Here is a 16,869-nt window from a genome sequence, read left to right on the forward strand (position 1 = left end):
CAGGAGAGCAATGCAGATTGTAAGGGCTGCATATGAGCAAAAGCCCAAGGTGGAAGTCATCGAGCTGAGCACCTGCAAGTAATCCCAAACTCTGGGAGGACTCTTGAGCAAGAATCCCCGGACTTGGCTTGTAGCTTGACAATGCAGTCTGCAGAGAGAAATACTCTGCCTTGCTGCGTGTCGAATAACACCCCCAAATATTCCAGGGACTGCGAGGGCACGAGTCTGCTCTTGGATAGATTGATCACCCAGCCCAACGACTGTAAGAGCTGGAGAACTCCGTGAACTGCTCTCTGTGCGAGGTTGGGTGACTTTGCACGAATCAACCAGTCGTCCAGATAGGGATGCACTAACAGTCCTTCCCTCCGAAGCTGAACCACTACCACCACCATTACTTTGGTGAACATTCGAGGAGCTGTGGTCAGACCGAAGGGAAGAGCTTGGAACTGAAAGTGCTGGCCCAGGATTGCGAAGCGAAGAAACCGCTGGTGAGCCGGTCTTTTGCCCATGTGTAGATACGCCTCTGTGAGATCTAGGGACACCAGAAACTCCCCCTTTCTGACCGAGGCAATGACCGAGCGAAGAGTTTCCATGCGAAAGCTTGGTACTCTGAGGCATCTGTTTACACTCTTGAGATCCAGAATGGGCCGGAATGCACCCTCCTTTTTTGGGACTATGACGTAAATGGAGTACCGTCCCCTCCTTCTTGCCCCTACGGGTACTGGGACAATGGCCTCCAGCTGGAGGAGATGCTGCAAAGTGTCCTGAACCGCCTGACGTTTGGCCGCGTATCCGCAGGGAGAGACTAGAAACCGATCCCGAGGGCGCCGTGCAAAATCTAAAGCATAGCCTTGTTTATCACAGTAAGTACCCATTGATCCGTTGTGATCTTGGCCCATTCCTCGAAATATAGGGCTAGTCTGCCCCCTACTGCCGGCACCGAGGCATGGACCGGCGCCCCTTCATTGTGAGGATTTGGACCCCGGAGCGGATTGAGCCGTTCCTGCTCTTCCGAATCTTCGGCCACGAAAAGGCGGAGACCAGGCTTGCTGCTTTGGTTGTGCTGGCTGAAAGGAGGAGTTAGGCGTTTTAGCCAGTTGATATCGCCAATTCCCCCGGAATCTGGCTCTAGAAGAGAAGGAACCCTGGGACCGAGGCCTGTCCTCCGGCAACCGATGAACTTTATTTTCGCCCAAAGATTGAATCATATCCTCCAAGACCTTGCCAAACAGTAATTTGCCTTTAAACAGTATAGAATCCAGCTGAGATTTGGAGGACACATTCGCTGACCAATGCCTCAACCACAACAGTCTACAGGCTGAGACCGCCGACACCATGGATCTCGGCGACATCCGCAACAAGTCGTGAAACGCATCAGCACAGTAGGCCATGGAGGATTCTAACCGACTCGCCTGAACGGCTTCCTCCTGCAAGAGGCCTGCATTAGCCTGCAACTGTTGTACCCAGTGGAGACCTGCTCTCATTGCGAAGTTGCTGCACTAGCTGTCTGGACTCCCAAGGCGGAGACTTCAAAAATTCTCTTAAGCCGGACCTCCAGCTTCCGGTCCTGCAGGTCCTTAAGTGCAGTTACTCCCATGACAGGAATCATGGTCTTTTTGGGGACCACGGATACGACTGTGTCTACCTTGGGCATCCACAGCATTTCTAAAGCATCATCTGGCAGAGGATATAGCTTATCCATGGCCTTTCCCACTTTCAACCCCAGCTCCGGGGTATCCCACTCCCGGAACAGCAAGTCTGTAGCTGAAAAATGAAAGGGGAAGGCAGTTGCTGGACCTCTCAGGCCCAACAAGACAGGATCCATCTTACCTAACTTGGCCTCTTCCGGAGGACTCTCAATGCTCAGCTCCTCCAGGATAGCAGGAATAAGAGGAGCAAGCTCGTCCTTACGAAATAGGCGAACTACTTTGGGGATCATCCCCCTCCGCAGCTTGCAAGCCTCTCACCGCCCCCTGTGGCTTCAGATCAGGATCTGATTCCACCCCCTGCGGAGTAGAAGGCTGTGGATCTAGTTCCTTTGGATCGGTATCCTGCCCCGAGGTATCGTATCCGGCTGAGGAACCTCTGTACGGAGCGAGCGCTTAGGCAGAGACTGTCCCTTCTCGCCTCGAGGTTTAACACGCTTCCTGGCATGAGACTTGGCCCCTCCAGCGGCGACTTTTTCTGCCGTGTGCCTCTTGCCTGACTTCCTTGCTTTAAATGTCTTAGGAAGTAATAAGGCAAACTCAGAAAAAAAGGAAGAAGAGGTGGAGTCCGAGACCCTCTCAGGGTCATCCTCTGTAGCAGGGGAATCAGGCTGCAAGGGCTCCCTATCAGCAGGAAAACTCCGCTGCTGAGAAAGAGGAGGTGGTAGCAACCCCTTCCCCATGGCTACTTGAGTAGCAGATCTAAAGGACTGTAAGATGGCCTCCGTTCCCGCCCTGAGCAGGAATGGATCGATTCCAGCCTGCTCATGATCAGCTGATGCTGCCAAAATGCAGGAAGACCGAGTATTCACAAATATTTTTTTTTTAACTTTTGGAACTCCGGAGGAACCCTCCCCCCCTGCAAGCATGCCAAACAAACTTCCTCACGCGAAAGACACGCGCGGGCCGAGGCGGCACGGGGGGAGAAAGAGAGAAATACGAGCACCAAACAACCCAAAAACCGACCCCCCCCCGTACCCGAAATGCGGTGAAAACACAGGGAGGTAGAGAGAGCTGACCCGCTGAGGGAAAATGAAAGTCTTTTTTTTTTTTCAAACCTTGCCCCGGCAGTGGTCCAAGGTGCTGATCCTCAGGGTGAAGTGAGCCGGGCTCCCCGGTATCGCACCCAAGCTGCCACAGAATAATATGAGGGTCCTCAACCCTGGCTTGCAGCTGCCTCAAACCAGCAGGGGATGGCCCTCTCAGAGCCTACCGACCCCCTGGGAGGCTGACCACACCGTTCTTATGTAGAAACCCTAAGCTTCACCTTTTTTTTTTTTCCAAGTAGCAAAGTTAAGGCAATCACGAACAAAGAATAGAAACAAAAATCCCCTAACTCTAACTTTCCTAAGAAAAACTATTCTCACAGACCAGACTGTAGGTTTTGCACCCCTTCCATCTGCTGGAGACAGATGAATACTGCCGGACTGAGGTGACACCATCCTATGTAAGGCGGAATTTGTTTTAAAAACATTTCTGTCTCCATCTGCTGGGTGGGCGGGGGGAACCCAGGAGACTGGGCTGATCCGGGTATGTACAGGGAACCGCTGTTAAAACATTTTCAGGGGTGTGTCTGGATCAGGAAAAAAAGCAAGCACATATTACTGATTTTTCAATTATTCATGTGCTGCTTCTCCCCTGGATTCCCAACTGCCAATTTTCAAAGAAAAATAACCTAATTTGCTACCATGCAGTTTACCAAAATGTAAACATAAAGTTAAGTAGCCAGGATCACAGCCAGTGGCAAAGCTGGAATTTAATCTTCTGCCCTGCTAGCTTGACTCAAGCCTAGATTAAAGCTGCAATCATTTAGCTCATGTCTGCTCCCTTTTAGTACCTGTAATTCCCTTGAAGCAGAACTGCTGGCCATACTCCGTGTCCTGGCTTCTCTGGAGTTGCTGGAGGATGATACCCTCCTGGATAAGCTGAATGTTCTTGGAGTCTGCCTCAAGGCGCTGGCGCTGTCTGAACCCCTGCCAGCCAACCATACGCAGTGCCACATAGTGCCCAAGGAGGTTGCCCAGGCACCACTTCTGCCCGCTGGAACTGTCTCGGACAGCCTTCCAGAACAAGATTCCTGCTGCACCCAGGAGCCCAAGGACAATAGAGACAAGAAGCAGCAGCAGCATCTCTCACTGCTGAAGGAAAACAAATGAGAAGTAGAGAGAATATCTTAGGTAAGAATATCTTAGTAAGAATATCTTAGTAAGAATATCTTAGGTGGAAGGGGGCAGGAGCCAGGTGAATGAATGCATTTTTTTTTATTGATTGCTAGTGGAAGTGGGATATCAGGCTTGAGTGTTTCATTTATGTATTTTGATTTCTATTCCGTTTTACCAATTCAAGCTCAAAACAGATTACAAAAAAAAGTGATCAAAACATGACCAGCATTTCACACACACACACATAGTTAAAGGTCAGATTGATCACATATAACAGCTCAGAAACATATACACAATATTCAACCCAGAAATACTCATTTGCAATAACTAATTACAAGAGGACAAAATATCAGCACATGGTGGAGCCCAGATTAAGAGGCTATCACCTGCCTGTTAGAATGCTAGAGCTGGTATCATCTGCACTGTATGTCACATTCAGCACTGTGAACAATGTCATTGGAGGGTGCCCTAATATCTTAAATTCGCTGTGCACACACAAGAGAGGAGTACCCCTAGGATCAGTTTTTAGCCCAGTCCGTTTGTCTGAACTCATGGAGGAAAAAGGGAAAGTAGTAAGTCTAGCCTTCCCAACTAAGATAGCTGTTCCATCCTTGGCTTCTTGGGCAAGACTAGATATGTTTTTCTCCAACCATTTTCAAATTTCAGGGCCTGGGGAGTTTGAGGGCTTGGCTTCTGCTCCCTCAGAGATATCAACCTGTCAGCTGGCCTCCACCATCTGTAGATGTGCAGAGTTATACAGTTCTGGAGGTGTTAAGGGATATGGTCAGATTCCCAAGACAGCTTTGGACTTAACCACCCAAGTTGGGTCCACTACTGTTGGGGTGAGTAGTTTCACCACTGGGTAGATGTACCAGAGGTTAACATCTCCTACTCTAGTTAAACCTTCTCTTATGTTAAACCTATAGTATCTGAATGTAATCTGCTTTGAAGTGCGGAAAAACAAAATATGAATCAAATAAAATAAAACTATCACTAGACACTATGGACTGCAATCACAACTCTGGAACAATTTCTTACAAGACTAACAGAACTATGTTGTCCTTTGAACAATTGCATTTGCAAGTTGGTGCCCACTCCTAGTTATTTCAAGAACATGAAAGGAAAATGAGTAACTTGGAATCCCAAATTACATTACACAATTCTTCATTGGCTTTAATTAGGGACAATGAGATTTTGCATGGCAAAATGGAAAATAGGTAGAACCATTCCAGGAGATTTAATTTACCTTTTTTTTTTATTTTTCTAGATTTGTTAATTTCTGCTATGGAATTGTTAAAAAAAATTTCTATATTGAAATATTAAAGGTTTCCTCTGATGCTGTTCCATCTATTGTTAAAGCTTTCTATCCCCCTACTCAAGGGACTAAAGTGCTTTATGCTAGTTCTTCAGCTGGTTGTGATGTGCCAGCTGAGACAGTTTATTTATTGTCCCTTTCAAGAATCTCAGGAAGTAATTTCTGGGAATACAACACTATTAGTCACCTATATCTTAGAGTCTGATAAACATTTGGCATTAAAAATGTTTTTTCAGGCTTAAGGAGAAGTTTTTTCTTGGTAATAAATTGGCTATTTTCCCTGATGAATCAAAAGCAATTCAGTATAGGCCTAAGCCCTTTCTTCAGAAAAAGCAGAGGGTGCTTGCATTGGGAGCTAGTTTTCTTTTAAGTTCCCATACAAATGCCATAAATTAAGGAACGTAAAATACCTTCTTTACGATTGAACTGCTTGAGAAATTTTTCCAGAATAGCTTACTTTCAATATGTGGCCATAATATATTTAGGTTGGATTTTTCTGTTTATATGATCATTTATTTGGTTCTAATTCAAGTTTTCTTGATTTATATATTCTGAAAATTTAGTAAGACTGAATAATAAAGAGACAAACATGGGCATATAAACAGGGCGTCAACAGAAATCCTGGACACAGCCCTCCATAACAGTAAATATCAAGATTACAACTACAACATCTTTAAGAGCCATCTAAAGGGCAAAAGTATCTCTGCTTGTCTAACCTTTCTTGGAAGTTTGTTCCACAAAGAGGAGGCAGAGAAATACATTTTTAGGTTGCTAAATTAAAAGCCTTCTTCAAAGGAATGCAGAACACGATCTGGAGCATAATGACTCAAGGCAAGTAACCTAGGGCTACCAAACCAACATTTAAAAGCAATAGTAAAGGCTTTAAGTTTAACGCTATCTGCAACAGGCAGCTAGTGAAGCTTATTTAATAAAGACGACATGTGAACCCACCGGCCACTATCTAGCTGAGCTTAGGTTCTGATGCTTTCTAATCAATCTGAAAAGCAATCAAAACCTATGAGGCGGAAGGTGGATGCCCTTATGGTGTTATTTAGTGCTCGGGTAAAAAGCAACACTATGAGCGAGTCTGGACAGGGCTGCAGCAGCCTGGTCAAGCCCTTCAGTACTTGGTCTGTCAATGGAAGGGGATGTGGGAAGAACAACTTGCGCTCTTGGTGAGCAGCAAAGGCAGAGGAGGTCTTGCAGGGAAGAACACGCACACAAAATAAAGGACATCAGTACTAAGTGAGTGTGTGCGTGCGCGTGTGAATATAACACCCCTCAGCCCAAAGTTTTAGCTGCTTGCCTGTCTTTATTAGACTGGAACTAGATGATACAAGAAGCGGGGACTAATTCTTACGGGTCTCTGTATAGCGCTACCTACAGCCAAGAATGACGCTAATAAGCGAAAGTGATGATGCACAGAGCGTAGATGCTGTCCCTGACATGAGGAAGTGATAAAAGGCTGACATGTCTCTAGGACACCGCTCTGCAAATGCACGCGAAAGCTACCGAAAATACACTGGAAAACATCTTCCTCGGTCCGCAGCTCTCCTTTTCCCTCTCACCTGCACTTCCGGAAACCGCTGACCTTTCACCCGGGAGGTGACGCCAATTGGAAGCCGCCCTATCCCCGCCAAGGAACGGGACAAGCGTGGCGGGGCTTTGCTCTTATTGGTAGGGGCTGGATAGTGTGGGAGGGGCACTGGCAGCAGCTTCTCCCTAGAGAAATATCTTTTTGATTGGCTCGGGGATTGCAGCGAAATTCTTATCCTAGGGATGGCGATCTCTGCTTTTCTGCCACGGAGCTGAAGAGCGCAGAATAGCAAAAGAAGCTATAGGAGTAGCGCGTCTGCTCGCTGCTGAATTATGGGTAGCGGTGCCTGTATTGTGGTTTGTTTCAATTTGAAAATAATGCCGATTCCCTACCTACTGAGAAATCAAATAACTCTCTTAAGCATACCTGACACCTCCACCTTCTGTTACCAACTACTTTATTACATTTATTGCATGTTGCATAATGTACAGTGTTTCCTTTCTGGGAATACAAAGTTGCTATTCTAACATCAGCAACATTTGAAGTTGGATGGAGGAATTACACACTTTAAAGGCAAATAAATGTGTGTGTGTGTATATATATATATATATATATATATATATATATACATACACCTATACTTGAAATCCAGGCTACCACAGGAGGGTCCCAGGCCTAGGTGGCAGCAGAATGCTGACACACTAGGAGATGTAGCAGACTGGAGCCTTTAAGTACAGTTTTTCATAGCTGAAGGAAGCCACCTCCCTGCCCTAGCATTTCAACAGAGAGTGGGGGGGGGGGGGGGGGGGGGGCCTGCTTGAATCAACCTATTGCGCCCCTTTAACTATTTTCTCAAACACCTATGCACCACAGCACCATAAGAAACAAAGTGTGTGCGCGTGGGGGAGGGGGCTATAACATTTTATGTTTGCTTTAAAAAACAAAACACCAGTGCTTTAGGCAGTTACAAAGTAGGATAGGTGAAAACATAGCAGCTGACAACACACACTCTGCCCACTTGACATTCATTTACTTTCGCTAGTTATAGATATAGATTTCCTTATATAAGCAGAGACAAACTTCTGGATGTTTAAGGAAAAGGGGAATACTTTTTTTTAAATGGGTGGGTAAAAAACTAACACCCATGCACTCATAATGAAAATCTGCACTCAAAACAGCTCATTTCAACATCAAGCCCCTGCCTGTACAAAGACATAAAATTTTGAGGAATATAAAAATCAGTAAATTTTACACTGGCCTCATTTTGTGTAGATCAAGTGGCATATGAGGTGATTTTTGCTGTAAAGGAAAGGCATATGAACTAGTGAATGAAAATGGATGTGTGGAATTATGTTGGCTGTTGGAGTAGGGTTAAGGAATAGCTATGCTAAAGTAGTGCTACATAGTGCTGTGATTGTGATAGCATAGCTGTAGCAAATTTGCGCTTTGATAAAGGACAAGGACTTGTTTTGTGCGGTGTTGAGCAAGATTGGACGACAGGAATGTAAAAGTATGTTTGTATGAGTGTATATAGTGTTTGTAAATGAAGATGAGGCAAATCTGAAAGGAAGGGGGTACGTGTGGTAAGTGAGAGCAGTAAGGGTGTAATGCAGGCAGCATTTAGCATAGCTGAAAGAGATGATCTACAGCGAAAGAGGCTTACACCACTTCACCCCTGAGGCTCAAAAGCAGCAGGGATGAATCAAGCCCATGCACACAGCTTTTGCTGATATTATGACTGAACCTGACCTTAATATAAGCCCTGTGACTAAACATTGCCTTTCTATCCTTTTCATGGTCTCTTTGTTACAAACAAATGTTTCATGGCAAATGAAATATTTTTTTGCTCCAATCAACTTTTGAAAAATCTAACATAGAAATCTTGAAAAATTATGCATTTGTGTCAAGAAGAGTTTGCACAGCCTAGTCTTGGGATAATTATTTAAAATATTTCATTTGGTTAGCCACACAAGGTGAAAAATCTCTTTTTTTCAATCTAGTTTGTATGGGAAATATAAAATTGAGACCCAGGTCTCAAACTTGTTTTTGTATTCTAAAGAGAGAGAAACGTACATACCCACAGCCTCAAATTGTAGACAATACTTTATTGGTGCCAGTTACTAATCCGCTTTAACATTAAAATATGTATTTTGAAATTATTTCATGTAATAAAGATTTGTTTTAAAAGAAAATTATCAAAAGTACATAATTTCCATGTTAAATTATATTCATTTTTAAATTTTTTTCTAGAAAACATTTGCACATCCCATTTGTGTGTCAATAAAACTTTTCCTAATATATGGCTTTTTTTTTCTCTCAAAGGGTCAAACTGGAGGCAGTAAGTGTAAGTGGTAGGAGATGGGTCAAGGTGACCATTACTATTATATTACAATATATGTACTTTCCACTGCAGAGCAAATCTTGAAAGGATGTTAGCAAAACTTGTATACAACTAATGAAACTAGGATGAATCCAGACTTTTGAGTACCTATTTAATGACCTTCTGCAAGATATGACAAACAGGTCCCATCTCCCCCCCCCCCCCCCCCACTGAAAAGCAGCAGTCCTAGAAACACATCCAAAAATGTAAAAAAAAAAATAAAAATGTTTTTTTCCTCTGTCAGGAAGAAGTCTTCTGCATTCTTTTCTCCCATTTTTAATATTGGAACATTTTTATTTCCTGGTCTGGAATGCCTGGACTTCTTTTCTGTGCCCCCCCCTGTGCAACACCATATATATAACCTTTCTCCTCATCCTTGCTGTTTAGCCAACAGGACCCCCCCCCCCACACACACACCTTCTGTAATACCAAAGGAAAGGGCCCAGCAAATCTGAGATGTGCATGGGTGGTTGTATTTAAATCCAGATGTGGGTCCTCCAAAATTATTATTGAAAAAGCATCTTTCTATCGTCGCTGAGAAGCATGGAAGTGAGAGAGACTGCCTGGATAACCTGGCCAAGAACTGCAAAGGATCAATCTACGTCTCACTTAAGATTTGACACAAACAGAACAGGTGGAAGGCACCACTGCTTTTAGATGCTTCGTTAGGTCCATCTTGTTCCAGGTCATAAGGGACGAGACAGAGCCTTCTGTTTTTTATCCCACATTGCACCTATGGGCCTGCAGGGCTACTGTTTCATAGGTATGATGAGCATAAAACTAGGACTGGCTCAGCCTGTCCATTATGTCTTGGAGCTATTTATGTAAAAAAAAAAAAAAAAAAAAAAGCTTTTCTGGCTCTAGCTTACTTTCTAGCAGCAGGCAAAAGTTTCTCTAATGGTTTTTTCTAATGTCTCCTCTCTCATGCACTACAATTCTCAGTCTGATCCCCGTTGCTTTCCTAAGCACTGTAAAGGATACTTCCTTTTTACATGCATTTTCTGGATCACTGTTTTCTTTACGTAGGATGGTACTGCAGCAGCACTGAGGCAATCTGGGAGCACAGTGGATGGTGAAAGGCTCTTTTTGCAGGATTATACAGATGGAAGAGGACTGGAGAAAATAATGAAACCACCTCAGGCTCTACCACTAATTACCCCTCATATATATATATATATATATATATATTTTTTTTTTTTTTTAGCAAAAAATGAATCGTTTCCTGCCGGTGCAAGATAACTCTTGCCAATGGACTTTGCTGCTGACACATCCAAATGCAGTGAAGCCTCTGCGTGCCCAGTTGTTTGTACTACAATGTCTATTTCTCATGGACACTTAAGGCAAAAGATAGAGGAAACATTTAAGAAAAATTGCTGGAAGCAATATACTTTTACATATTAAAAAACAGCATAATTTTAATATCTTTTGTCCTGACCAGTTTGAAGAACTCTCTTATATTCAAGAGAAAGACACAATCTGTGTTACCATGATTTAAATTGCATGTTTGTTTTCCCAATGTATACACAATTCCTGCTTTGCTTTAGATAAAAAGGACATAGGAAACCATTTTTTTCAAATTGTACAAGTAAATGCAGTCCTTGTAAGGGTTGTTTTTTTCTTCCCCTGCTCAAGATGTTCCTCAGCTCTGATGTGAAAGCTGAAGCCTTCGCCCTCTCCCTCCTGTTTAACGGCAGCAGAACAGACTGCACACCCCTGCAAAGTCCTGATCTGGAGGGACTACATTTGCTGGGATTTCTGCATTTTGGCCTCTGCACCGATGGAACCAACGAACACCACTTGACCACTTTTTATTTTCAGCCAGAGAGGGAAAGGGGGGGGGGGGGGGAGAATTTCAGCTGCAATGACATTTGCGGGGATACGGAGAACAGTGTAAAAACAGGACACAGAGGACTTCTGAACAGCAGCCCTACAGCTAAATGACTCAACTATTATTCACCCAAAGTGGATTCATATCAACAGCCTTACTTGTGCCAGTCCATACGGGTAATCCTGCGCCCTAGTTATTCAACAAGCCAATTTGCTTAATATGCAATATCCACTAATATCAATTATTGCCCAGGCACAGCTAGAAGAAAAGCACAAGATAAAAAAAAATGACCAGTCCCCTAAACTCAGCGACCAGCCTTCTCTGAGCTTGGACTTAGCAGTTTATGTAAATAAATACAGCTGAATTGATTAGAACCTCCATAGGAAACCAAGTACATGTGCCCCATAACTATGACCATTGGGCCAGCCCCTCCCTAATATTAACATCATCAAGATTGTTCCATGGTTCAGAGAAGCCTGTTGGCTTTGCGAAAGAGGATACAGCACTATCTGGTTTATCTTCAGATCAAATAATGGATCATCACTCTCGGCCTGTCTTTGGCCAAGATCCAAGTAGAAGGTCCCAAGGACTGTCCCTTTTTGGCAGAGGTTGAGAACATGTACATCATAGGGGGATTAGTACCCTTCCCAAAATCTCAAGGAGGACATATGGATATAACAACCATTGGCTATGCAGGAGGATTAGGCCTCCTTTATAAGAAGAAAAAGATTGTGGTCAAGGACAGGGGAGAACACATACATTCAACAATTAACAGTTGACAGGCAACAAAAAAAAAAAAAAAAAGTATAAAATAAAAGCCACTGCACATCTGAAGTCAAGTTTCTAAGTAGAAGGGGAAAAAAAAACTCCCAACAAAAAACAGGAGTGTATCTAAAAGAGAGATTTTTTTTTTTACAATGGCTTCCTACTATTTTTTTCAGTTTTATCATCACATTGTGCAAAAACACAAGACACACAAGAACTTGAGTACCTCTAAAAAAAAAAATATATATATATAAAATATATCAATTATTTAAATGTAAGTGGCAATTATGCCCTCCCCCCACTCAGACCTATATACCTCACCTTTCCCTGGAAAAAAAAAACGTAATTAAAAAGGTAAACTGAAACCGGATGCTTGAGTTAGAAGTCATTGATCTGGACTGAAATCCAGACCAAACATTAATCTTATGCTTTGGGACCAAACTGTAATAAAAGTTTATACAGTTAGTATGGAGCATTTAAAAAAAAAAAAGTCTCCTAAATGAAAAACAAATAAAACAAAACTGCACAAGATGCCATGCAAACAGCTTTTTATACAACAGAAAGTATCCACAGTGCTACGCGCCTCTGAAAACTGTAGCCTCTCAGTTCTTACCGGAGCAAACCCCAACGCATGAAAAAGACAAAAAAAAAAAACAAAACCACGCGCTTGTATCACCATGCACAAAAATACCCAATTAACAACTAGTATTAACATTTCACATTATGAATATTGTTTCCAAGTAAAAGCAGTTTGTTTGTTGTTTTTGTTTGTTTTTAATGTAGCTGAGCCAGAAACACGCTGTCATTGCCATGTGTTGCCTTGCATGTGTACTAGAGGCGATGTCACGACTGAGCATGCGGTATCCACTGATTGTCCATTGGCCGGCGTAGAAGCTCCTCCACGTGCCGGGCAACGTCCATGCTGTCGTCGAGGTCAAAGTCTCCGTCGGGATCCAGCACCGATTCCGGGCTGCAACAATGAAACAGCGAGTTATTGTCTGAAGGCTTGGCCAAAGCAACTACACAGTGTGGCAGAGGGAAAGGAGGGGAAGAATCCTGAAGTGTGGGTTCAAACAGTGGGAGAATTAATGATACAGCCAGGAGAGGGAGACAAGAAGTTGCAGCATGTTTGCTGCACTAGGTCACCGGGCCTTAGAGGTTGCCTCCTCACCCTGGGTCTACTGAAAAGGCTGATTCTATGTCTTGGTTTCTTCCCAGTGCATGCACGGAATAGATGGAATAATTCCATTTTGATAGGGAAATTGGGGGGGGGGGGGGAATCAGAACTGCTACAACTCCTTTCATGCAATGGGGCAAAATCAGGGCTTGATCAGTCTGTTCTGGTTGACCTGGGAGAAGGCAACAATACTACAAAGCTGGCTGCAATGGCAACATGGCTTTTCCTGTAAGTTCAAACTAAGGATTTTCATACCTTTTACTGGACCAACACAGGAAGTATCCAAGGCTGATGTGCATGAACTTTACAGATCCCACCTTCTAGGCCCCTTCTGCATGTGTTAACTGAGCCAGGAAAGCAGATGTCTCCCACTAACCACAGCCTCTAGCTAGGCCCCTTCTGCAAGAGTTAGCCGAGCCAGGAAAGCAGGTCTTGCCCACTAACCACAGCCTCTAGCATGGTAGCCCAGTGCTGTGAACAGGCATCATTCTGCATCCTTCTCTGCACATGGCAGACAGTTGGTTTCCCTACTTGTCTTTGAGGACAGACAAAAAGAAACCCTTCATCTTTGTACTGCACTGGAAAGTGGAGGGTGGATGGTGCAAGATTTTATTACAGGTTTCAAAATAAACTGCAAGTTGAGGAATAAGAATACAGGAGGATGCCTGGAAACTGGGCATGACCCCAAAGTGCACTAAAAGACAGAGGAACGATGCAGCTCAAACCATGAAATACGTTTAAAAGAAACGAAGACACTTGTGCTATGCACTCCTATTAATCTGCACACACAGCGCGCCTCTTATGTCATTTTGGAAAGTGAATTCTGATGACGTCACATGCTGGTGGTTCTACGCATACCGCCTATTATTCATCAGGGAGGAAGGTGGGAGACACACTTACTTTTGCTGGTAGAGGCTACAATGGGACTGGGAGTACACAGAGGGCGAGGCAGCTTGATCCATGTAAGAGCTCCCTACGGACATCTCAGCAGGCGCAAACCTTAAATAGAGAATGCAAAGCATCATGCTCACACCTTGCACTTGTCATGGAATGAAATACTCAAGTGTCCTGAAGCTCCAGCACCCAGACTGAGTGCTATTGGGTAACACATAATGGAACATTGTAAGAATCAGTTGGCCTGTCCAGTCACCCCTACCTGATGGAGCTCTATCACTTCCCTCCCTCCCTCCCTCTTACCACCACCCACTAAATCTGTCCTCCACAAGCCTGAATTCTGGTCACCGTTTTGGTGTTGTATCCAAATCTGTTTCAATACAATCTTGCCTGTGTACATGTGTGCCATTGCCCTTCAGCAGAAGCAGAAGTAGGGTACAGCAGTTGATAAATTCATGGATCCCAGGAAACAATAGACTGCAGGCAGTCAGCTCTCTGATCTAGAAGCAGTGTTGCCATATTACTGTTGACCACAATGCTTCATAAAAAAAAAACAAATTCACACACATGCACCCCCCTCTTTCCCATCCATACTTACTCTGGTACAACTTGTTTTATTTGTGGCTTCACGTATCCGTCTCCTTTTGCTGCCATTGTGGGAAAGAATGTAAATGGTTACAAATCTCTTATTAACAGAAAGGCAAAACCTAGTGGGGCTTCTGCTAAACCTCTGTTTGAAAGATCTTTTCTTTTTGTGCTTTTAGACACTTTGACTTTCTAATCTGTCTTGGGGATCCCAGAGCTAATCAGGTCTTCAGGGTGTCCATAATAAATGTTGCAGGGGGTAGATTTGCATACGTTGGAGACCCTGCAACTGCAAATCTCTTTCATGCATCTTCATTGTGGATAACCTGAAATCCCGACTGGCTGTGAGGGTCCTAGGACAGATTTAGGAAGCCTCGCCCTAGACAAAAGGAGCAAGAAATCAACAAAGATGTTCACTCTTTCTTCTTCTAAACAGAGAGGGCCTGATTTTAAAAAGCATTTACTCGAGTAAAAACCAGGTTTACTGGAGTAAATTCACTTTACTGGAGTAAGTGGGTTTTTGAAAATTGCTACAATATATGCCATTGACTTGTCTATAGGATTTACTCACATAAGTGCACTTTACTTGAGTAAATGGCTTTTGAAAATTGCTACAATAGTAGCTACATTTACGCATGTAACTCCTTTTGACAATTACCCCCAGAATGTATTATGGCTTTGATTTCCAAAGACAAAAAGAGAAAGGGTTCCTGCATTAGAAACCATGGTAGAAAATATGGATTTTGTGAATGGGAGCTACAGAATGCTAGAACTTCCAAAAAAAAAAAAAAATTTAGTGTCGCCAAACCCTTTCAATGTGTGGGACCCATGTCTGATCTGGCAGGGTGAGTGGATATTCTGAAGATTGCTACTTGCTGACTCTGTGTCACCAAAGACAGGCTGAGCCGGTCCTGGGTTTTGCACCACTGCATGCCTGGGAGACGCATTTCCTGTTTTTCTATCATCCCAATCCAGTCTGATCAATTATCTCTGTCCACGCTGTTAAATCAGGGCTTCCCAAACCTGTCCTGGGGACCCCACAGCCAGTTAAGGTTTTCACGAAATCCATAACAAATATGCATGAGATAAAATTGCATATCACCGAGTCTCCAGGACAGGTTTGGGAAGTTAAGGAAATCTCTCAGCCATAGAACGTAACTGCTTGTAAGATCTCTCTGCTTATCAGGATCGATTTTGTGGTTTTCCCTCCTTAGCACTCAACATCTTGGGCAAACAGGCACACATGATCCTCTATTTAGTTCACACCCAATACTCCTTCCCTTTCCATGTCAGATCACAAAGTCCATGCATCTGGCCTCTTACATTCCCCCCTGCATAGCCTGCCAGACAGATCTCGTTATGTCAGCGTCTGTGTTTCCACTAAGACTTCTGCATCACCTTACATGAAATGACAGACCTGGCCTGTCCCAGATGACACAGAACTTGTTTGACAGCCTGACCCTTTTTTTTTTTTTTAAATTTTGACCCAGAAGATTTTTCCTGTTCCTTTGGGCTCATGGCTCAATCAGAACCAGGCCCAGGATTTGGTGCCACGAACCTTTGACAACTACCCAGGAAATGTTTTTTCCCTATATTCCCAACTTGCCTTTAGTCCAGTTAATGCAGCGACAGCCCTCAGCTGAGGGTCACACATCAGGGCGCCTTCCAGGACCCTTCAATCATGGGGTCCCTGAAGCAGACCAGTGAGTGTTGTGCCCCCCCCTCCCCCCCTCTGTTGGTGGAATCAAACCCAGATCCCTGTGCTTAGCAGTGCACAGCACTGCCATTTATTCCACTGGCCCAGCCAGAGCCAAACCCCCTCCTGTGGTGCTGCAGGAAGGATTCAGCAGGCCATGTACAGGAGTTAGGGAGAAGCATGGTGGCATTTTCTACGAGTTCCTTTCCTCTCCCCTTCACACAACCTCAATGGTGCTCAGGGATAAGAAATGTGACATGAGAGAATTAAAAAATATTTCTGTGGAACAAGCCCAGCTGCAGGCCATATCTACAGTCTGAACAGACCACAGAGCAAGCCACTGGATCTTTTGTCCTGTTTTGGGCATGACAATTTATTCTAGTCTCCTAACGTAACACTTTCGGACTTCTTGGAGGCAACCAAAATAAGGGTTAAGTGTAGATATAGACCCCTAGTGTCAGACTTACAGGAGTTGCAGAGCACAGGTGTGTAGTATTTGGAGTACACTTCATCTTTCGGCCGATCTGGAAATACGTAAATAAGGTAGCTCAAGTCACCCAGCCGGTCGGCGAGGGATCGCACAGAAAAGTCTCTGGTCGTGAATGGCATTAAGTTCCACAGGATCCTGTCAGCTGCAAGGAAAACAACAGTGAGAAATCACGCGTCTCCCCATAAAAAAAAAAACAAACCAAAAAAAAAAACCCCCCCTCAAAGCTCCATTTTGGTCACAGCATTTGTAAAGGGGTTCAGGCTGGTGCAGAGGCAGTGAAATTTGACTCCTTGGAGATGGGAGAGGGGGAGGGAGTCGAGCTAGAGACAATGCA

The 16,869-nt window shown here is 44.0% G+C and overlaps 2 protein-coding genes across 9 annotated transcripts in view; both read right to left on the minus strand.

Annotated features, from left to right (window-relative positions):
• GHDC (GH3 domain containing) overlaps positions 1-6,875 on the minus strand; it is a 39,964-nt gene extending 33,089 nt beyond the window's left edge. Inside the window, exons 1-2 of one of the 5 annotated variants that reach the window (XM_029573164.1) lie at positions 6,752-6,875; positions 3,544-3,844 (exon numbers count right to left, since the gene is read on the minus strand). In XM_029573164.1, the coding sequence (XP_029429024.1) occupies positions 3,544-3,835 (292 nt within the window). In that variant the 5' untranslated portion in view covers positions 3,836-3,844; positions 6,752-6,875. Of the gene's footprint in view, positions 1-3,543; positions 3,845-5,899; positions 6,533-6,567 lie in introns of those variants that run through there. The other 4 variants (XM_029573168.1, XM_029573166.1, XM_029573165.1 and 1 more) reach the window with 4 other exon arrangements.
• A 3,612-nt stretch (positions 6,876-10,487) lies between these two features.
• Positions 10,488-16,869, minus strand: part of LOC115073684 (signal transducer and activator of transcription 5B) — a 226,170-nt gene continuing 219,788 nt past the window's right edge. For all 4 annotated transcript variants that reach the window (XM_029572300.1, XM_029572301.1, XM_029572298.1 and 1 more), the window contains 4 exons: positions 16,513-16,677; positions 14,363-14,411; positions 13,771-13,869; positions 10,488-12,663 (listed from right to left, as the gene is read on the minus strand). In XM_029572300.1, coding sequence (XP_029428160.1) covers positions 12,537-12,663; positions 13,771-13,869; positions 14,363-14,411; positions 16,513-16,677 — 440 coding nt within the window. In that variant the 3' untranslated portion in view covers positions 10,488-12,536. The remainder of the gene's footprint in view (positions 12,664-13,770; positions 13,870-14,362; positions 14,412-16,512; positions 16,678-16,869) is intronic.

This window comes from Rhinatrema bivittatum, chromosome 12 (assembly GCF_901001135.1).
Source record: "Rhinatrema bivittatum chromosome 12, aRhiBiv1.1, whole genome shotgun sequence".
In the NCBI taxonomy this organism is placed as follows: Eukaryota; Metazoa; Chordata; class Amphibia; order Gymnophiona; family Rhinatrematidae; genus Rhinatrema; species Rhinatrema bivittatum.